Here is a 27,764-nt window from a genome sequence, read left to right as displayed (position 1 = left end):
TTTGCGACCCAGCCACCGAGATACGTGACAGATTATTATTGTCATTGGCAACCATGACCTGTCACAATGATGACATGCAATAGGTGTGATTCACTCGTAAGGCAAAGATTATCTGTGTCGATTGCAAGCAAATAAACGAAGGTCACAACATGTTTCGTGATACCCGCTAAATTACTACGTAAGGACAAGCGAAGATGTTGTATTGCTTTCAGCAAAAATGAAAGTTCTCGAGTATTGTAGAAAGTTCTCAAGAATAGTAGAAAAAAATTATTAAAAAGTTTCTTGCACTCTTAAAAGTTATTACAGCTCAACTAACTTATTAAATAATTAACAAGTATTAACTTTTTAAATTATTTTAAACATAATCTTAGAAAATTATTATTTTTTCAAATGTGTATGTACGCGCGCGCGTTGAAACCTGAACGAAAAATAGTACTCGTAATAACAGCCTTTAGGCGATATAGGCGACTATGCAATTAACATGGTTTACACATGGCGGCATTGGGTAGTGCGGGTGACTGCGTTTGTTCGAAGAATAGTTTAGAAATAAACTAAACAATCAAGAGCCCCTATCCCGGGATTGCATACCTCTTTCGTAAGTCATTACCTACCTTATTGTTGCACAACAAGTGACTTTTAGAATTTCATTAGAAAAATGGTATGCGCGACGATTGTTGGACTATTCTAATTAGGCAAATCCGTTGAATCGTATTCTTATACGAGGCGGGATGCAAGTCAATAGTAGACAATAACATTTTCCGAATTCCTTCGGCGAATCGTCATCGCGATGGCATTTTTCGTCGCATCGTCGCGACAGCATTATAATTTCAAGGAAAGCCTTTCTCGGTGCAATACAAAACATTGGGAATATTTTTAGTACGGCACAGTGGCCGTGCACTAAGATATTATCTTGCTAAACCAGTTACCGCAACCCGTTATCCTTGACAAACACGAATATTTGTATCCAGAAAGAACTAATTTGATATGCAGTGTATCGACTCAACTGGCTCGACTAGAATTTGATACTTCCGAAAATAGAAAGAGAATCTTTGGAGAAATCGTAATGTGAGAACCGGTACGATAACCGAATCATCTTCAATCGTATTTTGTTTTTCTTTTTCGAAAACCGCACTTTTACTCAACACTAGCTCATTTGATAGTTTGTATTAACTACGCAACACACACATACCGTGCGATAATTTACAATCAACATGTATATGTATGTATGTATGTATGTATGTAACATATTCTATGCGTCCGCATTTAATTTTCTAATTAATTAATATGTCTACACCGACATACGTACATTGAGAGATTACGCTACATCGGCATTATTCGTGGGTTGCGAACGTCAGAAGTGCATAAGGTATGGCGCTCTTGCAACACGAACATCGTCATCACGCTTGGTCCCGATAAGTTCCTTTCGTGCTGCAAAAGAGTGCCGACTGTTGCACCGAGAGAGTTGCATACGATTCGCCGAGAATTCACAGAAACGTGATGCCGATCACCGAGGCTGCAATGTCCCGCGACCGTGGAAACGTTCCGCCCCGACATTGCTACTTGTACATGCAAATCGCGGGCTGTCCCGACAAATCTAACCGGCGAAATCAACTATAGACAACTTGTAATAGTAGCACCTGCCCCGTTTCTAACCGTTATTTAGTGGTCAAGAAATGCGCTCGCATAAAATCTATTGACAATTATTGATAGTACGCTGTTATTACGATGTTATGGTCTGGTGAGCTTCTACGTGTTCCTACTTCTCGGTTATTAATTATATTGTAATTCCAACAATCGCAAAATTCTAGTGGATCAAATGTTAAAAAATTAAATCTCTTCCATGCATAATATATTTACCCATGTTTTACTTCAACAATGTATTAATTTGAACTCTTCTCATTATTGTTGCAGGTAAGCCTAAAAATTCCTGAGGCTCCGAAAAGACAGAATAGGGTATGTGACTTGTCTGACATTTATAAAGTGCAACGCAATATGTATCTCTTTCTATGCGGACGATACCGTAATTTTTCCTTCTTAAATATCTAATGCTCGTGTATATCTATATGACGTAAAAAAATTTGGCCACTCCTTTCTCCGCCTCTTTGACATAGCGCAATAGTTCATATCGACGCGTGATATCAAATTGATTCGTTGCGCGCCAGGACGAACATTCTCGTTTGGGGCTTTTGACACGAAACCGTTGCGCAGTTTCTGACCGATTACCAACACCAGCGATGCGCGTCGCACGCGACTACTCCAGAATTCCATTCCAATTCATTTAGTTCACGATTACGTATGCGCACATCGCTCTCTCCACGTGTTACACGCCGAGCATTGTGTGCCTACTGGTGCAACCGGTAGCCGTTTACGCGCTCGCTCCGGTGAATCACACGCACGTACACACGCAGCAGAAGATGGGTGTGTTACACGTCGACAAAATACGTTCGCGCTATCCTGGAGCATGAAGAGAGGTCGACAGGCTAATCAGACTATGACGCTCGTGCGAAGCGGGTAAGCGCACGCCATAAAAAAACCGCGTGTGCGCCTCGTAACCGGAATCCCGAGTTATGTGCGGGAGCCGGCCAAGTTAGAAAGTGAATCCTCGTACGCATTCGAATGAACCGCATCACCGCGGTTTGCCAACATAATCGATTAGCGAAACAGTCGAAAATACGTGGCACGCATGTAGACCAGACGTACGACTTGTTCTGGAAGCTTTTCAATTGACGTAAGGCAGCTTGTGTCGAATACTTGTCAACTAAAACCGAGTACGCGTAACACCCGAAGCACTGAAAAAATGTTTCGCCTATGTGCTTGAAATCTTTTTAATATCCAAAAAATTGGCAGTATTTTATTATCACATCTATTATAAACTCATATCGCTCTCGGGGTTACGTTATTTAATAATTAATTTTCTTATAAAATTTTAATTCAATTTCTTTATTTTATTTTTTTTTTTTTTTTAAAGAGATCAATGAATCGATACACTATCATATTTTCCAAAATAATAAGTAATATTGTCTATATCATAAGAATATGAATATTGTATAGCTGATTATAACTGATATGTGCTCGTTCGATATTCATGGAAATAAAAGTATTGCGCGTGGAAAAGTTACGTGCTCTTGACTACTTATGTGTCATCATAAATATATAGGACGGTATAAAAAATGAATACGATTATCGCCTTGACTCACTTGATTTACGCGTGCAAGTGGTACTTGTGCAAATCTTCCGCAATCAGTGTGCATGGGAAATTACTATATCATGTTTATTTATGGCGCATCGTTTGCTACTTATTAATACGGTCGTTACGTATTGTAATAGCTTAGATTCGCCGGTCTGTTCAGTGATCGTAAGCTATTGCCGACGCAGCATTGAATGTCCACGCGTGCAAATATATAAATCCGCAGTACAGCAGATGAGGAGAGTAAAGACAAATAAATCGAGGTTCTTGAAGATGTACTCGCGGCGAACGTTAAAGTGACAGCGTAGAAGCTCGTAAAATGAATCTAACAAGAAATCCCTTCAAATTGTGCTCCGCACGAATGGCTTCTGTGAAACGCGATTTTATTACGCATGACATTATTACATTTAATTAACAATGCTATAAAATATTATTGAAACATGCTTTAATTAATGCTTAATATATATATATCACACTTAAAGCATATATATACATATATATAAAAGCTATTCTATAATTATTTCTTCATAGGCCGTTCAAAGTTTCTCACCTTTAAGAATATAGTTTAGCCAAACAATTTATATAACACGGAAGCAAGATATAGAATTTTCGATGTTACTTCCTCCGAGAAAGTTATGATTCCGTTTCTAATTGGCCGACCGGCAAGTGTAAAGAAATTACTTTCTCCGAATACTTAGCAATAATCGGCGATAGGGCGATCAGCTCGTCGATGTACAACGTAGCACCGCTTTAAACCATATCTGTATCTGATTCAAAATTATAGCATGGGAGAAACCAGTATAACTAATTACGTTTGTAAAACACCGCCGATCTATGCAATCTACTACTTCGATCTGTTCTTTCATGCGATCTCATATGATTCGAATCGGGTCGGTGCTCGTTCAGTTTTATGTTGATTTACCTTTGCTTTCCTGCTCATTATAAATTTACAAGATATATTTATTTTTTGCAGATAAATATTTATTCTATATTTTTTCTTTGTAATTTACCGTCTCGTTTGTTTTTCAATTAAATTTTAGTTGTAAAAACATCAACGCAAGATAAATAAAATGATTTTCTAAAAAAAATAGACAAAGAAATTAGAGAAAATGATATTATAGCTACTTGTAATATCTCTGTCATTAAGAGACAAATTCTAATAAATACTTATAAAATTGTTTGTTTGCTAGGCCATCATTGTACAGTGGTAATAATATATTAATATACGATAGCATTTTTACTTTTAAGCATTTCAAAACTTTCAAGATATATTTTAGCATTTAATTATACATCTTCATTTTTTTAACTTCAACGTATTCACTTAAATGTTTTTTTGTTATTTAATATTTTACTGTAATTTGTCTTCTTGTCCTCAATTTAATTTCTAAGTGCTCATGTTATATATTGTTGCAACTTTTGTGCTGGAACCATTTTTTGTAGTTATTATAAAAAATTCGTTCTTTACAATCACGTTAAAAAGAAGAAACGGTTAATACACTATCCGGTTTATCAATGTCAGCCTTGATGTCCACTCTCAAGAATTTTTCTCTTACATAAGCTGTTCAATGAACTTAATTATGCGTAACAGTACATGCAATAATATAAATATGTAGTTGAAGGATTTGGATCACCTCATAACAATTAACTCGGCAATTTGAATCGTTTTGCGGTTTTGTGATCGCAGTACACTTAATAATTCCAGAAGTGGCTACATATAAAGATAAATATTTCTTTCATATTTTTTATGATACTAAGACCATTTATTATCTTGCACAAGACTAACGAGATCATCAGATGAAAGATATCGATGTCGACACGACATAGTACGTATATGTATGTATGTACATGTGACTCCAAAGACATAAACTGACCAACGTTCAATAATGATTTATGGTTCATCAGTTATATATCCCTATGTATTTCGTGGCGGCAGCGCAAAGAGAATTACTTTATGTTCTAAGAGAGTAGAGCATATGGTTACATTCTCTGTTACCGTTCGCCGAGACCCTTTTTAAACATAGAAGGAAATCAAATGCGCTGCCGCGTAAAATTTCCTAATAATATGCCTTCCTTAAAGAGCCTTTGAAAAAACTGTCTAACCAACCGCGTTCCACAAATGCTTTCGCGCCATTCCAGCAGTTCCTCTCGTTTTTCCGCTTCCCTATCTGTCGGTTCTTTCGAAATGCATGACACCTCATAACTGCCGACACCGCCAATTTCGATAGTCGATTGAATGCTGACCTAACAAGCTTAAACTCGAACGAGATAATAGGTTAAATGAGAATATTCAATTCAATACGTGTTCCGTTGATTTGTAAATTCGTCCATGCTGGTCTGTTCCGCTTTCGACTCGATTTTCCGGATAGATTCCGAACTTGTCAAAAGTAAAAAAAAACCCACGACGCGCAAATAACATGAGGAAAGGTAAGAATGGTAAGCACGACTTATACCGAAGCCAAGTGTAGCAGCCAGTTCCTCATATCTCGTGCCTTTTAAGAAATCTGACCGGGTGAAGTAACGGCACTTGGGTCTCCCTGATCTCCTTGCTGCCCGGTTTATGTCAGGATCACATACACACGGGTAATCTAATCGACAGACAAAAATGGTAACCGGGGAGACATTCTCCGCCCAATCAACTCTCGTAAATAAGGACGTGTTATTTGTTGACGTTTGCTTTATCAAGTACCGATTATTTTATCAAACTTTTCTTAGGAGGGAAATTAAAAAACAATCACGAACGATCGAGAAAACATAAAAATCACTAAAATATTATTATCACGTATTTTATACACACATAAATGACACAGGCGACTTTTCCTTTATCTCATATTTTTATCACATCTTTAATAAAGCATTTTTAATTAATATATTATGTTAATTTAAATTTTGTTTAAGTATTGTAATAAATAAGTATCATTTATTACAATTACGTTTATAATTGTTAAAAAATGTAACTTATAATGTTGAATTTAAACGTGTGTATAAAATAAGCAAAATAATAGAGAATTTGAATTCCGTCATCCGAAACTACGTCAAGTCTAACGTACTCATTAGTCTTGTCAGCGCGTTCTTTCTGACATGCATCCGCATAGCATCCGCGTGTTCTTCTACACGAACGCAATAGCTATACAAAAATGGCGAGACATTTTCCAGCTGGTTGACTATATAAGGATGCGTAATTTGTATTAGCAACACGGTAATTTATTGCGAGCTGCGGAACAAACTAGCTACAGTAACCAGGAAATCATCATCTACCGTCAAATAGGAGTATATTTTACTTGGCGCGTCACACTTTCTTTGAGACCCGCGGGGCTATATTTGTCTACATTGTCTCGCGTAGCGAGATAAAAAAAGTTAAACCAATTTGTGTCGAGCAAAATCATTTAAAGTGCTAAGATAATACATCAAAGTGACGTGCATACTATCGTGACGAATGTGCAAACGGCAAGCGTGGCAATCTTAATTTGTTTCGCAAATTAGGAAGGGGGCAGTGCTTACAGATTTAATTATTACAGGAGAAAGCTAATACGGGAAGTTACTAAGAGTACAGAGAAGTATACACGATCAAACTTATATTCTTGCATCACGTTGTTATATTTTTTGCGTGCAGGCATTGCAATTCGAAAGTACCATTAGATAATCACCGATAAAAATAATGTTATTAGAGAACATGGGTGCAAAAAGCCCCGCTTCTTCCGATTATGGAATTCCAGTAGCAATTTCAGAACCGCTCAAGTATCAACCGCATCAAAGTACGTACTGCTAGTAGAGCAATTTTAATCTTCCACTTTCTCGTATCCCGATAATCAATAACCGTTGAAATCTCGCGCGAATTCTTGACAAATTGCCTCGCGTTACCGATGTATTAACTCTCGATCAACGGCTCTGAGAAAAAAGAAGACACATGAAACCACACCGCGTTTTATAAAGCAAAGATGCATTTTAACCCACGATCAACGCTCCAGAAATTTGCTATCCTAGATAAACGAGTGGCAATTTGTTATCCGGCGAAAGACCGATGGATGCACAAACGCGTGTATTTATCGTGCTCGTGATCCTTAAACACCCGACCGTAAATCATCACGCGTAGGCGATCCAACAGCTGATCTCCCGTCCGATTCGCGATAACGATTCATGGACGACAAGATGAGTCCGCAGAACGGCGTTAGTCCCCGCTCGACGATCGGCCACTTTCTCCGTGCCCCCGTCAGACCGGAATATCTTTCACTCGCCGAGTTGTAGGATTACTCATCCGCACGCGTATACGTTCGAGTATTTACGCTGTAGTATTAAAAAAAATATAGAAAAAGTCATATATATATATATATATATATGGATTTTTTGCGATAGCACTGATGCCAAGATTGAATACGGTAGAAAAGACTGGTCAAGAACTGCTATAAATTGTAAACTGACCTTCCTTCCTCGTTCAACGACTCTCAACGCAACATTGAAGTGCTCTTTCACATTATATACGCTACGTCCTTCGACATCAATTGCGTTGAATCTCAATTTATTATTATATTAAATAACTTAGTTTATTATCATAGATTGGATTATTAACGCTTGTTGGTTGAATGTGCAATGCTACGCGAATGGAGTTATTCTTTGAGAGAAGTAACTTCAAGGAAATCATTAGAGGATTGGTAAGAACCCACAACGCAATGGGTTAAGAAAGTTACGTTAAACAGGAAGCAATACGCTCGCGACGCGTTTTTGCGGGATATTCTTCGGTTGTGGCGGAGAAAGATGTCGTGACCACGCGTTCCCTGAGGTTGAAGATCTTCTCTGAGATGGTACGTGAAAGTGATTCCATAATAGCAAGAATGTGCGCACATAGCATACCGAGAATAGATTTTTTCGATGGAACAAAAAAAGCAGAAATCGGACTAACAGAAAATCATATTGAGACAAAAAACAATTATAACTTTAATTAAGTACTTAACATAGTTATACTAGCACAATTTTTATCACTATTTCCATACATTATCATAAAATTAATGTATCTTAACATTCTAATATTTATGTAAAACTTTTTCCAAAGCTACTTTCTAACTGGCATTATTTACGATAAGAAATTCTCAATATTTTTCAATAATATTCAATATTATAAGAAATACGTTACACTAAAAATGCAGAATATCAAGAATCGCGATTGAGTTGCAAAAAATGTTGCAACAATAAGCCGGAACAAGAATATGCGTTGATAAATAAAGGGTAATCTGCGTGACCGATCCGAGAAACCTCTGCCATTCATGTTAATGAGAATCGATTACGATCGCGATACGTTATCTGTTTTCTGGCCAGAAAGAAAGAACTCTCTATTCAGTCGTTCCTTTGCAATATGGTGCACATGGACGATGCTAACACCATAACACGAAAGAAAGTGTCTGGCGTACGTAGAACTCTTTCCTTCGTGATAACCAGATTATTTTTCGTTCACTTTCACCGGCTCCCCTTGAATTAACCAGTTTATCCTCCCGCACGTTTAAAATACCGATAATCCGGTGTCGCACGATTGATTGTTTGTGTCGACTTTCTATATATACGCGAAAGCCTCGTGAAAGCGCAGTTTTGTTTGTACTCCACCTGCAACGAAAATAATGGCTGCTTAATAGCAGTGCAAAGTACGAATCCGTAACTACCGATTAAAGATTTAAGATCTCAGCTTTGTGACTAATTATACTGTAATATTTCTTTAATTTATACGTACTTTCTAATCGTTAGTTGTACTGGCAAATTGTTTTCGTGGAAAACAATTAATTATGCCGACAGGTTAAATGGGCAGGGTGAGCAAGATCATAATGTAAGATTCTCGTAAAACGACCAAAGTCCCGGCGTGCTTTAGCCTCCGAAAAATCATTGCTCGACGACTACGTCGTAAACGGCGGTCGGCTTTCTGCAAATTTACATATATATCGCTCGGCAAAATCTGAAACGCACACACTATCTAGCTACTCGAAACAGTATGCGGCGACCTGCTGAGAAGATATTACTGAAACTGTTTCGCGAAGTAGAGTGATTGATGTGTAACGAACAGCGTTCACCGCGGGTTTCTACGCGAAAAAGCGAAGCCTTGTTCGACAATGTGAAGTGTTGAATAAAGCACCGACACCTTACGCGTAACTTGCGTTTCCAGACGCTTGTGAAGGCGAATCAAATCTGTCATTTGAAAAAGAACGTAGTTTACATGTCTAAAGAGCTATGCGCTATCCGCTCATATCTAAGTATGCATATACATAAACATGCACTTGATGTTATCTACAGCAATTATTCTAATTTTTTGCGAAATAACATGTTAAAAGTTATATTTTGATCTAATAACACTAAATAAATAAATATGAAATTAGTATTTTAAGCAGTGCATATATTATATCTATTTAAAATATTTTTGCGATTAAAAAAAATAATATTTCAAATTATCTTTGTTACAATAAAGCCATTTGCTACAGTAAAACAACAATATTAAAAGCAACTACCAAACTAGCAGAATTACTGAAAGAATTCAATATTATTGATAACATCAAAAATAACGTAACAACGTAACTTTTGTTGCAAACCGTGTCACGGTAACTCTACTCCAAAATATATACGTCTCAGCGGTGGCGCGCCAGTAGATTTATCTCTAAAATGATATATTATGGGTCGCGAAAGCGCATCGGGATACGCGCGAGTGGCATAAATTTACCGCTTATTATCCGTTAACCGCGCAAAAAAATGGGCAAGGACACCGAAGATGGCAAGATCGCGTGTTAAAGTACACGCTTCTCGACGATGACGACGATGAACGTGTGCATCACTTTTGCGTTGTCAGTCCTTGCACGTGTGTAAAGTGCGGGATCGTTATCGCGCGGGTCACACGATTATGCGTGACTCGTGAACCTTGGCACGCATATTATGCCTATTATCCCGCGCGCTGCACAGTCGATAGGCGAAACGCTCACACGCGTAAATACGCCAGGTACATTCCCGAACGGCCGCCGCCAATCAAGCGGTAGTCACATATCTCCCACCTACACGTCGCAGATCATTCAACTTCGACGAACAATGTACTTACAGCACCCACACAGGTTAATGAGAAGCACAATGCGAACCTTGCCGCGCTAAAAATAAAACGATTGTCGGCGGAGTGTGTGTATGTGTCGTAGCAGCTGAGACATTTATCCATTTATGCATCTCTCTCGGCGAGACTGGCATTGCTATATATGCAAAACGAGGTATGCAGATGTTTCGAAATGCGTCCAATAAAATTTATTCTGGGCGACATTGGAAACGCGTGATAACGTAATTTGCAGAAGTTACACCGCAGTGTACGGCACCGTATGGTATATACTGAAAAAGTTCACCAATACTTTTACCTGTTCTATCTATCGAACTTCCGAGAGTAATTTCAGTCAGGATTGGATAGCTGACATTTATGTTTCTCTGTGTAACGTAATAAAGAAAATGACTAATTATTAATCGGTCGACTTTCGATCCCATAGAACATAGTTTTGAGATAAGCTTCGTGGTTTGCTATAATAGAACTGGAACGCGTTAATTCCGAGTAATGCCCTTTAATGCTCGGTGACTATTGAACTTCTAATCGAGAAACCAATATTGTCCTAGATCGTCGCCAAGTACGCTAATTGATTATTGCGTCGACATAGGTTGATGTAATATGAGTTTACAGACAAGAATAATGCTAATTCATTATTCATTTATGTAAAACGATCATTTTATATAACAAAATATCTCGCGAATAATAATTTTAATTTTAGCTATAGTTTTTTATTTTTCCTTGACCAAAATAAATTCCGATACTGTTGATATAAATTTTTCCCACAATTTAAAATCATTAACTTAATATTAAACGGTACTTGTTTTGTGTAATCTTTAACGAGTATTATAAATGCAAAAAGAACAATTTAAAATAATGTCTTATTATGTAATATTTTATAAAGTTAAATTTAATAGCTCTTAAAATCTTGTGTATTTAAAATGTGTGGGCATTAGTACAAATTAGTTAACCTTGGAAAATAGCAAAAATAACTTAAAAACTAACGACTTTAAAATAAATTTATCTTAATATTTCCGATTTGGCATTTCTATTTATTATTTCGATTATATTATTCTCATAAATGCATAAATCACAGCGCGATGAAAAGCCTCTTTAACGCATCACTAACCTTTCTTCAATGTAACTTTTTGTTCAACAAATGTTAAATTATTTGTAGCCGTCGATTTCTCTATCACGAAGCTATATTAAGGTTGACAATTATCTAGCTAGAGAAAGATGTATTATCGAAAATCATCATCTTCGTTAGTGTGACTTTGATTAATGAGACGTAACGGGAGAAACAGAAACACGTACCGTAGCTCACCGCTTTCGTCTCAGAGTTAATTGGTTACCGCAGAACTTTAATGATCAAAACGTCCTTGTGCCAATGATCGAGGCGCTCTAGATCCCACCGAGCAATTAGCTATGCAGGAAGAAAACGGTAACAAGGATGTTATGTCCTTCTCAGACATACTTTAATAATGTTTTTTTTTTTTTCATACCTGCTTACGATACGCATCATACGAAGGTCTAATGATTGTGAAGAACTATCAGTTATTTCGAAACCGCTACGTCCTAGAATGCAACACGTCTCCCTCATAAAATTTATATAGCTTTCTATACGCAGTTCCATATAGATTTCGTAAAAATAATACTACACAAGTTCGTGTCGGAGGACTATCCCTTTCAATACAGAAAGTTCTTCTACGTAGAAACTAAAAGAAAAATAATATGAAGCCACAATTAGCCTTAGGGAGATTATGAAAGCGAACCGCGTTCCTAAGTGGAGAATTGCAGTTTACGCAGCATTAACATGTCTCTTTATCGCGAGAAAAGAACCTGCTGCAGGGAACAGATCTAGCGATCCAAGTATTATACAAATTCCGTATTGTGGAATTGGCGGAATGAAGGATAATCAGTAGCTACTTTTCTCCCTCGAGCGACCGTCGAAAGCATCGCATCTAACGATCTGCAGCGATCGTGCCCAACGGGAATCACGATTCCTAAAGATTTACGTTTTAAAGCGCGTCGTTAGCTCATCAACCGAAAGAAAACCTTTACAGGAGAAAATCGAGAATTCTCCTGTTCGATATACATATCTCGTGACACCCGGAAATTAAGTACATCACGACAAAGAGAGAGAGAGAGAGAGAGAGAGAGAGAGAGAGAGAGAGAGAGAGAGAGAGAGAGAGAGAGAGCCCTGAGGGAGGGAAGAGAAAGTTGAGGAAGCAATTCGATAATATGTGCCAAAACTTACAGCGATTTCTTATATCTAACATTGATTCTTTCGATTAGTTAGACTTAAGACTTAGAAATTAATTCGTTACTCTTGAAACACATAAATTTAATGGCTGATAAAATTTAATTGATTGGTGATTTATCATTGTCAATAATATCGAAAACTATAATCATGAAATTATTCAGATATAAATTTATAAATGTAACTTAAAGAGGCAATAAAACTGACTGCAGATTAAATCAAGCTATAAATATCGATTCCACTGTGAAAATAATATTGGGTTTATTATTACATTAAAGAAAAAAATTAATTAGCAGCATTCTCACAAGATATATATTTTTAAAACAAAAAAAAGCATTACCGAATTTCTTTGTTAGCAAAATCTTATAAGTATAATCAGTTTGCACTTTAGATGTCTCATTTATGTAATAATGAGGTGACTGCAATTGATAACATTTTGTATACCTATCAGCTAGAGGCGAATTATTTTCTTCTTTGATCATAATCTTTGATCATGTATATATTGTTTATTTCAGAAATATTTATTTATTCTAGAATATCATATTATGAAAATTTATCATTATATTGTTGATCCATATACATAGATCATATAATTTGATTTGCTTATTAAAGTAATCAGAATTATAATAGACTCAAAAATTGAATTTATATGCTTAACTTTTATGTTCTATCTCTCTCAATTTTTTATTTTTTATTTTACTGAAATATTTTTGACAACTTTGAGACTTTAACGTTTAAAACTTTAATGTTTAGTCCAGCTTGATTGCTATGACCGAATGATGAGATATCCCCTCCTTTCTTCTTGCACATTCGAGTTCTGAAACGAGTTTTGCAGGAACCCTCGCTACAAGATAATTATATAGTTCTGATCGTGAAAGTGGCATCGAACCGTGAGAGAATATTGGCTACATGCGTTGACAGCATTGTCAAGGTCAATCTCCTCAATAAAAACACGATATTAACCATGGCCAAAAGTCATTGTCTTTAGCTAATCACCACTATATTCTATTATTATTATTATGAGAAGCTAAGCCGTAGTCTAAGTGTAATACGGAATGGTTTCTGTTAACAGTATATTTGTGAAACTGAATAGTTTCTCCCTTTTTACTATTACGTATGATCGCGTTAACGATTAGTGCAATAAAAGAAAGAACTGTCATACCGTATCTGTAATAATATACTTTCGATAATGCGCACCTACAAAAGGCGCAAAGAAAATTGAAATGTATAATACGTATGCTGTTATATTGTGCGGCAAATGCACATATAACTTACGCGAATATTTAAGTATACCTGCACTTTAAAAATATTAATATTTGAAAGAATTCCAAAAGACATCCTTATCTAAAAATTCTAAAATGCCAAAACTCGAGATTCTTATCCGTGAGCAAAAAGATGTTTAAGCCAATCTATATGAAATGTAGTAGTATATTAACCTATGATAAAGCAATGCTCAAACATTATATCTCAGACGTTACAATGCGGCCGTTGATTATGTGGTATATAAAAAAAAAATCGTACTATCAATTTAACACCGGTACCGTTCTTGCAATATCTGTATGTCCTCCGGATAAAGCGCATTTTTCTAAAGCGGCTTCGGACAGGTTGATAGAAGCATGTGTCTTGATCAAAGTCGAGCATGACGGGAGACATAAGGAATACATCATTCAAGTCAACCACCAATTATCATCGTTCTTTATCTTAAACGTCGTACCGAACAACAACCACTAGGTACATTTTCGCTGTTTATCCCATTTCCACTTATTTTCGTAATATCAAAACTCTCATGGTGAAATCTTGTCTTTCAATGTCAAATTACAAAATAACATAGGATAAGAAGGAAGAGAGTTCGCGTAAAAGGAAATATCGCGTTAAGCAGTTTGCCGATCTCATCGAGACTTCCCTTTGGGAGAAAGTTCGTGATTGAATTCTCGCCAACACTACGATAAATTAAACGAAAGTTTAAAGTCGTCACGTTTCCCCCTGTGAGGCTATTGCTACTACATATAATGTGTAGCCACCGACTGGGGCTGCTTCGAAGGTAGCAAGCCGGATGCTTTCACTCTCAAGAAATATTTTTAGAGAGACGAGTGCTCTTCTCTCTGTCTTTCTTTCTACTCTCGGCAATCCTTTTCAATCGCAATCTTTCAACGAAGATAAAGGTGTGGCTAGTTTCGAACTCCCACGTTCTATGCCGTGAGATTCCCATGATGTCTTTGATTATTAACGATGCATTTCGATATCTGCAACTTTACTACCTGATTTTTCTACCGTGTAAATTAACAATCACGAATCAAAGTATTTTTGAAGCTATATGATTATGATTATTGAGTTTTTAATCTATAATGTTAATGACAAAATAGCGGCAGATAATTACGTTAACATGTACCATGCAAAAATTACACAAATATAATGTTTTTATTTATGGTGTGCATGGTTGGATTTTTTCAATAAATCAAAATTAAAACAAAGTAAAAAATTTATAATATGTTATTAAATAAATAATTAATCTTTAGTTATATTTTTGTAATTTATCGTTAGATATTTTACATGCAAAAAACTACATAAGATTATATCGATATTTCGTGCAACAATCTCGAAAATACTACAAGTCCTATATATAATCAAGTATTTCAATTCGACATCGAGTTGATTCAAGATGCAGATATTGGTACACAAGGTTCGTGATTACGGGATCGATTAATGAGATAACTCGCGTGCGGTAACGTTGTTCCTTAGAATACACGAGATTCATTACGAGAAAGGAGACTCATCTAGGGTAATCCTATGTCGAAATCGCTCAGAAATTTATGAGAATATAAAACCAAGTGCCTGTCTCATTAACGGTTATTGATGCGAAGATCGCTTCTTACAACCGATCGAAGTGTGTCGCTTATTCTTATTATGATTTTATCGAATACTTATAGTGTAACTCTTTCATACATATAAAATTTCTTGCATACATATCACAAATCAAGTTACATTTACAACTTGTTATTATTTTATGTAATAACGTAACATAAAATAATAATTCTTTCGATTATTTGATAACACTTATAATTATAATGTTAAAGAAACATCACCTCATCCGTTTGCTTCATTATTCATTCAGATCCGAAAAGTTGATAAATTACGAAAACCTGTCTCTTTCGCGATATCTTATTTAGTTACGTGTTAATAGCTTACGGCATCGCCCTCTGATTTTTCGGAAAATTCGAAAGCAGGAAGCACCTGTTCTCCTATATTTTAATCTACTAGCACAAAATTTCTTCTCGTTTCACGTAACAATCCGCGCCTTTTCCTGTCGCGTCCTAGGGCAAAAAAAGAACCGAGAGGAGCAACGTGGTGTAATTACTTCCTTGTCTGTGCACCCGTAAGAATCTTGAAACCCTTGATTTGCGATTTGATTATGTCGTTCGCGTACCTATTACAATTTCTAAGTAGTGCGCAGCTACATCGCAGAAAACGGCAAAGACTATATCATGTCTCGTTTTTTCATGTGTATCAGCATGTTGTCCAGCATTTAATCTCATAAACATTGTACGAAAGAAATATCCGCGTTTCAAATTCTTTTGTTCTGTTATTTCATAACGCGAATTTCATTGTAAATTTCAAATCATTATACTAAATGATTTATTGCATATTGGAATGATAATAACAAGCATTTGTACGAGATCAAGGCAAGCTGTACATCTTTATAAATTTAAAATAATTTTAAATAGATATAAAATAATACGTGTGTGAAGTTAGCATCTCATAAAAATACTGCAGAATTACTTGCATCCAGCATAGTTCTACAGTTCTTGATAGGTTTCAACAATAATTCCGTTGAATTACCTATTTTAATTAAATTTTTATAAATGAGATTCTAACTTCCAAACTTACATAATAGCATCTCACCGTATTTCGAATATACGACCACAGAGAAGACTAAATCTATAGAGTTCTATCGTTTAAAAACGTCCTGCCAATAGTTCTGATGATTTGCCTCTCCCCGTCTCTCCCCGTCTCTCCCCATCTCTCCCCATCTCTCCCCGTCTCTCCCCGTCTCTCCCCGTCTCTCCCGGTCTCTCCCGGTCTCTCCCCGTCTCTCCCGGTCTCACCCAAAAAATTTGAATTTTGAGGGCAAAATAAATGTTTAAAAAATTATTTATATTACCGGAACTCTTTAGAAAATTATTGTATGCGTCCGTATCTATGCGGAAACTGCATTAAAAGAAATAGAACTGTCGATATTCGATCAGCATCTCACGTCTAGCCCTCAAAATTCAAGTTTTTCGGGCAAAATAATTATTTAAAAAATGTTTTAATTATTTATATTACCGGAACTCTTTAGAAAATTATTGTATGCGTCCGTATCTATATGGAAACTGCGTTAAAAGAAATAGAACTGTCGATATTCGATCAGCATCTCACGTCTAGCCCTCAAAATTCAAGTTTCCCGGGCAAAATAATTGTTTAAAAAATGTTTTAATTAATTATATCACCGGAACTTTTTAGAAAATTATTGTACGCGTCTGGAACAATATGAGAACTGCGTTAAAATAAATATAACTGTCGATATTCGACCAGCATCTCATGTCTAAACCTATAAATACAAATTTTTCATCAAGATAGTTGTTGAAAAATACTTTCTAAATTTTTTAAATTAATTTTGTCTATCTGAGATGCCACTTACACCAAATCCACGTGCGCAGACGTATACGCATATATACGTATGTTTTGTAATAAAAAAATTTTTTTTTATTAATTTAATCATCATAACTATTGATAGGACGTCTCTAAACGATAGAACTCTATAGATTTAGTCTTCTCTGGGTCGTATATTCGAAATACGGTGAGATGCTATTATGTGATTTTGGAAGTTAGCATCTCATTTATAAAAATTTAATTAAAATAAGTAATTCAACGGAACTATTGTTGAAACCTATCAAGAACTGTAGAACTATGCTGGATGCAAGTAATTCTGCAGTATTTTTATGAGATGCTAAACTTTGAGATGCTAACTTCACACACGTTAAAATAATTCAAAATAATAAAATTTATTAATCTAAAATTTATAAATTATATAAATTAAATTACTCATATATACATATAAATTAATTCATTAAAACATGCGTCACGTGTAAAAATATAAATTTTTTGTAGATAAAAATATACAATAGTTTGAATTTAGAAAACGTTTTAAAAACATGCTTAAAAAAAAATCATTTAAAATTTGCCGCATCTGTTACTTCCAGCATCTGTGATAAATTTATGTGTATTATATAATTATATTCTTTACATAATCGTTACAGATCATAAATATATTTATGAAATAATTACTGAAACAGATTATTAGCAATTAGCTAGAATTTAAAAAACAAAGTAATGAGTGGCAGGTTCAAATTTACCTAAATAATAGACTTAGATATCAAATAAAAAAATTAATGAACAAAATAGACTTGCCAATCTAAAATTAGCAGACAAATTTTCTTTTATTAAATCGAGTTTTAATATAAAATCCATTTTTAGTCTTCATTACCTATGCGTAAACTGTAATCTCTAATCCCGTTCGCTTAACACTACGTTGCTCCTTATTGAGGATACGAATGTAGGCTTACTTTAAATTATGCCACACTGTAAATAAAGCTGTGACAACCGTTTTAGTTTTCGTAGGAGAATGTCCTCTTAAATACATAACGTTAATTCCAGTTAATTAGAAGTCTTGATGGATGAAAGAATCGTCACAAACCGTGAAGCGATGTAGGTAGATGTTTGCGAAATTATCGACTCTCATCAAGTTATAATCGCGCAATATTTTTTTTTTCACGCGCGGCAAGCGCAATAGTAAAGCGTCATCTCCGGTGTCGTAAATAGTGTCGCTGGGACAATGTTGAGAGTGTGACGATGTCACATGCAAGAAAATGAAAGACTAACACTGGTATCATCTCTATTGTTGCTGAATGGAATGCCATTAAAAAATGGGGTCACATAGCCGGCAAATTAATACTACTTAATAATAAGTGGCACATATATAAGTAACACATATATATACGAATATGAATGTAACACATTCTCTAATAAAAACGAAAATATCGGGACGCACATGTATGATTATTCGCACAAAGAAAATTATTATTTCACGTTTAAAATCTTTTCTTGCAATTTCAACATATTTTTGATAAAGTTAACGTTCTTACAAGACATGTATAATTTACAAATAAAAAACTATTAGCTAAATAAGTTTCTATTAATATAGAAAATAAATCTATTAATACGACATTATAAACGAACGTCATAGCGCGGTGTTTTTATATAAAATCTGTGAGCAAAATACACGATACATTTTATTTGAAGTGCATGATATATTATGGTTCACGTAACTCGCGGTGGTATTGTCGAAAGTAACTGAAGCAGACTAAACTATTACTCAAGAATTACATTACGCACGAAACACGGAGCCTGCGTACCTTTCGTCACTCAGGCTTGATTGTTCTATTATGCAGAAAGCGCCCGCAATTCGTCGCTAGAAAGTAAAGTACGTCATGCGTGTTTAAGGAAGACCGATTACCATGTCATCGTGCAACGCTTCCTCGCTGAACTCAATGCAGTCCTCTTCTACAAAAGTAAATGCAGCAAAACGAAACCCCGAGTGTGAATGTATAGAATATATTAGCATTTAATTAATTGACATTTTCATGCTCGGACTGACTTGAATGAGTCGACGCGTACGACGAGGTAAATTTCATATTCTATTGTTAAAAATTTCGAATTATATTTTTTTTTTGCACTTTTGCCTCTCGAATATTATGTTAGTTATTTTATTTTTAATTGTTCTCGCTAATTCTAACAATTTTTCAATCGCGCACGAAATATTTTATGTTTCATAAGTGACCTAAAGATATGCACAAACTTTATCTCGAGTATTAGTATGTTCCCTATAATAAACAAAAACTTATTAATATTTGAATACAAATAAAATAGAATACTTTTGTTTTCCTCATTACTCAATATAAAACTATTGTTTCATTAACGAGTCAATTTATTATATAAACTTTAGTTTGAAACAATCGTAACGCTACACAAAATTTTTTTAATATTTAATTAAAATTTTCTCTTTTATTTATATATCAAAGGTGCCATATCTCTCTTTTAGCGGAAGGTGGTCAAGGCCCGTGATTCCTAGTCGCGATACGCGGCACGATAAATTACGAGAATCCCGTGGAATCACACCAACAAATTGCCGGTTGGTGCCTCATTACATTGCGGCGAGCCGTAATTAGCGTGGTGAAATACCGTCGACAGACCGCGCTTTAACAAGTCCATTGAGCCAATTCCTTTCGTTGCGATCCGAAAATCGAATCGTGAGCCGCGAGCGAGAGACTTGATCAATCGAGAGATAGCGCATGAGAGTGGGAAAAAAAAGAAGCGAAATATGAAAAGCTCGAGAGTGAATATGCGTATTCGCAGAACTAATCAGAAATGCGTTGCGGGCGATTTTCTAGTTGCAACCGTTGCTCAGTCGTGCATTACGCAAGCATCTTATATCTCATTAAAAACGATTACTTCTGGTATAATTCGTTTATAACGTTAACCGTCCGCGGTCAACGCGCTCCTGAGATTTGTGACGAACGATTTAAAAAAGGAAGATAAAAGGCGGGAATGTCGGAAGCGTGGCGTCGACGACCCGGCTGCCGTGTGTCTCAGGCACCGGTTGACAAGCGGAGCCGAGGGAATGGAGGATCTTAACTTTATACACGCTCCGCGCGCGCAAGGATCTCTAGAGACGTACTAAACCCTCGGTAACCGTCGACTTGTCATCGACGTAATTGACTTTCTCCCGTGTCGAGGATGAAAGAAACCCGGCAAGATCACCCGTCGGTAAAGTACGAACTAATTAAGAAAGTTCCATGTCCGCGGGTTAATTAATAATGGCCTGATTGGATGCACCGGGACAACGCGCAATCCTTTTTTTTTTTTATTGTATCTTTTTATATAAATACAGTTTTGAATGAGTGTTACCAGACGCAATAATTTGCGAAAAAAGACACGTATAATTTAACACTCGAACGTTTATAGTTTATAAAAATCGGGCAAATACGATCTAATTTGTTTCAAGGACAAACAAGGATAGCCGGTTTCGCGGACGAAATAGTCGCCAATTTAAATTCCATAGAAATGTATCCCTTTCGCATTGCAATGCTAAAGTGTATCATTTTATTAGAGACTGTGGATATTAGGTTTACAGCGTAAAAATAATTTAAAGCACTGCACCATAATTTAGAAATTATTACAGAACAACTCGTGTAAAAAAATAAACATCGATTGCACGAAATTTAGGTTCTCTTTAATTCCATAAGTAATAAAAGCGCGAGTAATTGATATCTGTGTGAACCTAGCATCCGACTTTACAAAAATTAATTTTTGTGTTTAAAATTCACAGCCCTTGTTAGACAACCTAGATAACATATCATATGATAGCAACCATGACGCAATAAAATGCGATCTCAGTTAATAAAAAAAACGGACTAGAAATAGAACATAATAGCGCAAACTATAAAGATAACTTCAGAAAAATAGACTAAAAAAAATTTAAAAATATTGTAGAAGAAATAGTAACGCAAAAAATCCGAAAAGTGGAGGAGGCAAACCACTTTCGCTAACAGATTATTTTTCTCAATAGAAAGTTTTGTCTTTGCCTCAAGGGTATACTCTTGTAAGTCTATTAAGTATTTTAATTTTGTTTGTATATTTGTTACTCAGCCGCTCGATAAGTGGCCGTGCCATTGGAAAAAGCATGGTAAAGAAAATAAATAATTGAAATATTAAAAACCCGCAGAAGCACATAATTTTCCCGGACAAATTTCCAAACACTTTCAAAAATCCCCCCGGTCGTCCCCGAATAGCCTAAAAAAAGAGGACACTGTCCAAGGAAAAGAGGACGGATGGCAATTCTACGCATATGTCGCATATAAGCCTACTAGAGTGCGCGATAAAACCTTTCTCACAAAGACCTGTTCTTTGTTTCAGATGGAGCACCAATCCCTGAGGACACAGTCGTACATGAGGTAAAGAAAAATTTTTTAAGAGTAAAACAAAAAACTTCTCTCCCTTCCCTCTACAGTTGACCGTAATACAAAGTTCTAATTGTTACGATATTAAATAAAAATTCGCAATACACACAAGATATTCTATAGCTATATTGTACAATAATTTTTAAAATTTTATATATTCTGAGGCCTAAAAATCTCTAATATGAAAATATTTATATACTTTTTTAACATTTGTGTCACAAATTGCTCTTTTATTTAATCGGAAATAATGAATCTGCGAATATTAGAGATTATGTGATGAGATAGATTTGCATAAAATGATTAAATAAATTGAGATTTATTACAATAAAATATTTAATCTTAGAGCCTAATATATAATTGTGTATTGAAACAATTGTGTACGCGAGAGATGTACATCTCTCTTTAATCGTTAATAATTTTATGACAGCGCCTTTTATAAAAAAACAACGTAAAAAATGTAAATATGGTATTATAAGCTAAGCATACTGTTTTATTTTTAATATGTATAATTAAGAGCTCATTATTACAGTTTGTGATAATTAGAAAAAATAGTAAATTTGACAAAAAATTATGATATATTTATACTTTATTTATTTCAAGTTAGAAAGAGAAAGTTTTTTTATGTATATATGTAATACAGATAGTCAATTTCAGGGTGTCCAGCATAATTAGCAAAAAATTTTCCCTGAATTTTCCAGGATTATTCTCAAATAATCTGATGAATCTGATATTTTCGTTATTAAGTGTAACATGTTTTATGAGCCATTAAAATTATTTTCTTTTAAGTTCAACAGCTCGTAATTAATTTTCCTGTGCTTAATTGTTGTTCGAAAAGCGACGTTAATTTCCAGGGGAAACATTTTTCTCACTGTTTCAGGACTCCGTGGCGTCGGCGTCGGAGGTAGGCGAAGAATATGACGATTCTGACATGTATATGGAGCCGGATGAATCCGAGGCAACTTCGCAATCGGATCGCACAGAGGCAAGCACGCAAAAGACTAATGAACGCGAAACCTCGTTAACTGATACCACCGAGAAGAGTAACGAGAAATCATCCGAGACTGAAAAAACTGAAGCTTCTAAAGATCAGGAGGCAAAGAACACGGATAATACTGCTGTCACGCAGTTCACCGATGCTGGAGACAGAAATTTGGAAACCGAAAGTCAAAATTTCTTCCCGTCCTTTGCGGAGCTCTTTGCGAATCATAGACTTTCGTTCGCGGAACAGCAACAGCAACGATATCGTCCCAACAGATTCGTAGGCTACTTCCAACGCGATCGCAATTATCAGACCGCTGCGACCAAGGATCAACACTCTATCCTGGGCTCTGGTAACTTCGGCGTGATCCGCGGCGGTACCTATTATCCAGAGGACAGGGAGAACGACGAATATTCGGTAGACGAGAGCCTCTACAACCCGTACTATCAGAGTCGTGGCCGTGCGCACTATTACAGAAATCCAAAACCGCAGCCGATTCGTGGCGGTGATTTCTTCGCAAATTTCCGCGATTTCGCTGACATCACGGCGCCACCGAAGTCCAGCTTCTCGCATCTTTCCGTGGTATACGCCAACAAGAACGGCAGTTCCACCGGACGTGTCACGGAGCCTAGAAATATCATCGAGACTCTCAGGATGTTGGAAGAAGAGGAGCGATCTAACGCGGAGGAAATATCCTCTACGGAGATACCGAGGAAGAAGCAGAGCAAGGGCAAGTGGAAGCTCATGAAGATAAAGCAGTACGAGGAGGACAAGGCCAGAAGATCTCGCATGTCCGTCGAGCCGCTGCTCGCTCTCAGCTGAGCTTAGAGACATGTCGCTAAAGTGTACATTAACGTAGACGCGAACCTCGGGATTTCTCCCAAACGCGGAATTTGGCCTCGAGATCAGAACCAAAGTCTGAAAAGCGTCGTTCTTTTTAATTCATTGGAGGAGAATGTACTGCAACTCGAACAGAGAAGATTCGCATTTTTCTTCACTTGCGCGCTACACTGTGCGCGCGTATAAACTTTCCAATCGAAACCGAAAAACTGGCGACTGAAGAATTACATTTCGAAATTAAACGCGCGATGTCGCCGGTTAGACGGTATACAATTCCTACTATTGGAATTCCGACGACGCTACTATCTCCCTATCGAGATAAGAACGCGAAAACGTTTCATAGTTATAAATTTAGTACCATGCAAAATTTTTATATCACTTCTTCGGAGCGATGCAAAAATTCGAATTAATTCGTAGATTTTAAGGTAAATAGTATTAAGAGTGTAAGGCACTGCCGTTCCTGTTTATCGACCAATCGTTGTTAGATCTAAAACGCATGTGGCCTTAACGTTTAAATTATTCCCTAAGTTTTAGATGATAACTGTGCGAGTTTAAAAGATCCTAAGTATAAGATTTTTCGAGTCTACAGTGTGTCGATTAAGAAATTCCGTGTGGTGCTATATATGTTCCGCCGCGATCGTACATACACCTTCTGGAGAAACGTTCCCGTTTCGGCAAGGCGCTTGCAAAGCTAACTAGCAACGAGATTATTCACGGAGACCTTTTACGTTGATTGAATTCACTTGCTTGTACGTGAAACGTTACGCTCGAGTAAGCTACGATTCCGGAATCGGTAACTTTTACCAACGACACTTGTGTTCTGGCTAAAACCACCGAGGCTCGTGCGCGCGGCCTCGTTATCCTATAATTATGCGAAACCTGTAATCACGTAGGATATACTTCGGAATATTCATGAGATCTGTTCTTCTCATTGTCAGTTACAGCTTTTGCATTTATATTCGTTGCTCCTCTTTTTTTGAAATGTACCGTAGTTTCATTCCCGGTGTTAAAAGTGTAAAAATAAAAAAAGGAAAAAAAAATACAGACAAATGTATGAAAATATATGCATCGAAATTTTAACCCGAGTTGACTTGCGAGAAACTTTGGTGTTATTATAAATAATTCAATGTTATTGTATTTCACATTTAATGTTTTAGCACTGTTAGCTAAAGCGTCTTTTCTCTTAAAATGTTACATTATAAACGCGCTTTGCGTGTGCACCAGCAAAATTAATTTTAATTGGTTATACTTTAAGTATGTGAAGATCCACACACACATATATATTCAGTAAACTAATAAAGACTGCCCATTTTGTATTCGCTATTCGTTAAAAATAACATTGATTCCTTTTCTCCATGCTGCTTAAATTCAAAATTTATGATGAAATCGTGATTTAGAGAGTACTAAACTAAAAGGATCGTTCCAGAATTCCAAAACGACTTTTACGTCAGAAGTTTGCTGCGAAAATTGCTACGTTATTCAACTAATAAAAAGACGATTTTAAATCGACAAAATTCCTTTACAGTAAATGATCTCGATTCATTGTTGTTTCACTTGTTGTTGGTTATTTTAATCGTATCATTAAATTCTTAACCGTATTTATGATGTACTAAACTAGCTCGATGCTATAATGCATCCGTAAGGTTCCTCCCTTTCCCGAATTACTACAAATAATTTAATGCTGAAAATAATTCCTCAGTCAGGATGGCCAGTCCTGACTAAAATATTATTTTTTGCAATACTGTAAATAATTTATTGCGAGAAATAATTCCTCAGCCAGGATGATCAGTCCTGGCTAAGGTATGTATTATTTCCCCAAAAATTTATTTACAGCTTTTGTAAAAAATAATTAGAACGGCCAGTCTTGATTGATGTATTAGTTTTCGCAACAATTATTTCCAATAATTTAGAAAGAAAAGTATATATTTTTGTAGCCCATTTTGAAGAGTTTCAAATCGTATCTAAGAAAATGTACGAGTTATTTCCAACCCAGGTAAAATTTCTTTAGTTTTAAAATAATAATTAACATTAATAGAAGTAATGAAATAACGTTTAGTTTAAAAAATCATATAATAATAATTCATATAAAAATTCAGAAAATAATTGTACTACCTAAAACTTATGTTGAGAAAAAACCTAAACAGTTTCTTTCAACAGTTGGCTCAGATTTGTTGCCAAACTAATATGAACCATACGCAAATTAATGCTCTTCTTGGACTATTACGAAGTCATGAATGCCATTCAAAACTCCCTAAAGATGCTAGAACGTTATTAAAAATGCCAAAGCATTGTGGAAAAATTATAAATGTTACACCGGGGCAGTATCTCCACGTGGGCATCAAAGACAAAATTGTGCAAAAATTGTCAACGCTAAAATGTCATACAGTGCCCTCCCAAATTGTGATTGACATAAGTACGGACGGAGCAAACATTTACAGAAGTGTCGATTTTGATACTTGGCCGATACAATTCCGAATAAATAATATCGAAGATAAAAGGCCTATAATTGCAGGCCTATACGCAGGACTAACAAAACCAAAAGACTTCAACATGTTATTTGAAGAGTTTAATTTAGAATTATTGGAAGTGATTAATAATGGAATTCTATTTAATGGTAAAAATATTAAAGTTATATTAAACTGTTTTATAGCAGATACGCCGGCCAAATACGCTTGCCTAAATATTAAAGGACATGCCGGTTACAACAGTTGCGATAAATGCAAAGTTCCTGGCGAAAGGCACAAACCTTTGTACCTTTTGCAGAATAAGCAAGGAGGTTACAGGATTCCTAGTAACTTCCTCGCCTAACATGCTTTGCTGATACTTCGGACGAAATTTTCCGGAATTTCGAGCGACGACGCGAGGGCTCAATTCTCTCGCCATTTTTCCACTTTACCGACTCCCGTATCTTCTTTCAAAAACATTTATCATCTTTTATATCTTTTTTAAACATTTTGACAAGTGTATTTCTAGTATTCGTTAATTAAGTAAAAGAATATTATTAAATATTGTTTTAAAATATCAAAATTTCAAAAACAACCCTTCGTCGGAAATAGACTATCCTCCGCGAACTGACCGCGAATTCTGCGAAAAATTATTAAGAATAGATGATCACCATCATGATACTGAAAATTGTGTCCTTTATTCGCTACCATTGGATTTAGTTGATCAAACACCCTTAGATTATATGCATTTAATTTGCTTGGAGTTTTTAAACAAGTGATATTAAAAGAATGGATTAAAGAGAAATATCAACCCGCTAAATTGTTAGATAGTATGCAACGAATTTCTCAACGCCTTGAGCTCTTGGCTATCAAATGTTGTTCATTTGAATTTTCTCGCCAACCTCGAAATCTTCATTATTATCGAAGGTATAAAGTTACAGAATCTCGACAGATGTTGTTATATACCGGACCGACTGTTTTCTTAGACTTATTTGATGACGATCCACGAATTATTCATTTTTTTAAATTGCATTATGCAACTAGAATTCTAATAAGTTCAGACGAAAGGCCTTCCGGTGATATTGACAAAGCAAATGCAATTTTAAAATCAATTGTTATCGACAGCATTTCTATACATGGTAAAAACTTTTTAACTTACAACGTACACGACCTCATTCATTTAGCAAATGACGTACACAAATTTAGTAGTCTGGATCATTTTTCTTGTTTTCCATTCGAAAATAATATGATGTGCTTTAGAAAAATGTTACAAAAACCTTTGCAACTACAGCAAATTTACAATAGGTATGTAGAAACTCAAAACAGTGGTTTAAAAGTTTCAGTGATCGTCCGCCACAATTACTTATGCGTATCGTCAAAAATTTACAAATATGGTAAATAATATCTTTTTGTAAATTTAATATTTATAGCGTATATAAACCGCGCCGACACATTTATCAGTTTTGAAACAGTTACTAGCCAGATACCATGATGCACTGAACTAACTGGATGCTGTAACGCATCTGTAAGGTCTCCCCCTTCCCCTTCCCGAATTACTGCAAATAATTTATTACGAAAAATAATATCCTAGCCAGAATGGTCAGTCCTGGCTAAGATATGTGTTATTCTTCTAATAATTTATAATTTATATATAGCTTTTGTGAAAAATAATATCTTAGCCAGGGTGGTCAGTCCTGGCTAAGATATGTATTATTCTTCCAATAATTTACACTGACATTTCTCATAATTTCTCCATGATTTTAAATTAGTTTCTTAAATAAAAAAAAATCGTTGGAAAAAAAGAAAGAAAAAAAGAACAGAATAGATAGCCTATCGGAATCATCGTTATTCTTCTCGGAATTGTTTTGTAGTATTTATAATGCGGTGGCTGCTGCAGTGATTAGAGATTATTCAAGCCTGACAGGAAAGGTTTCAATGAATGCGCGGTGCAACAGTTCC

General features: G+C 35.7%; 2 protein-coding genes across 2 annotated transcripts in view; both read left to right on the top strand.

Annotated features, from left to right (window-relative positions):
- The window catches only part of LOC105832168, a 51,523-nt gene extending 26,846 nt beyond the window's left edge, over positions 1-24,677 (top strand). The window contains exons 2-3 of the mRNA XM_012672877.3: positions 21,499-21,536; positions 22,420-24,677. Of these exons, the coding sequence (XP_012528331.1) occupies positions 21,499-21,536; positions 22,420-23,343 (962 nt within the window). The 3' untranslated portion in view covers positions 23,344-24,677. The remainder of the gene's footprint in view (positions 1-21,498; positions 21,537-22,419) is intronic.
- Positions 24,678-25,545: 868 nt separating this feature from the next.
- LOC118646597 lies at positions 25,546-26,169 on the top strand. Its single transcript, XM_036289823.1, has one exon. The coding sequence runs from the start codon at positions 25,546-25,548 to the stop codon at positions 26,167-26,169; it is 624 nt and encodes a 207-aa protein (XP_036145716.1).
- Positions 26,170-27,764: the final 1,595 nt, after the last annotated feature.

The sequence above is a fragment of the Monomorium pharaonis genome, chromosome 1 (assembly GCF_013373865.1).
Source record: "Monomorium pharaonis isolate MP-MQ-018 chromosome 1, ASM1337386v2, whole genome shotgun sequence".
Classification (NCBI taxonomy): domain Eukaryota; kingdom Metazoa; phylum Arthropoda; class Insecta; order Hymenoptera; family Formicidae; genus Monomorium; species Monomorium pharaonis.
This window is presented reverse-complemented; position numbering and strand designations above follow the sequence as displayed.

What these genes read in the sequence shown, in the direction of transcription:
- LOC118646597 (XM_036289823.1), top strand. Translation starts at nt 25,546, where the DNA reads ATGAACCATACGCAAATTAATGCTCTTCTTGGACTATTACGAAGTCAT.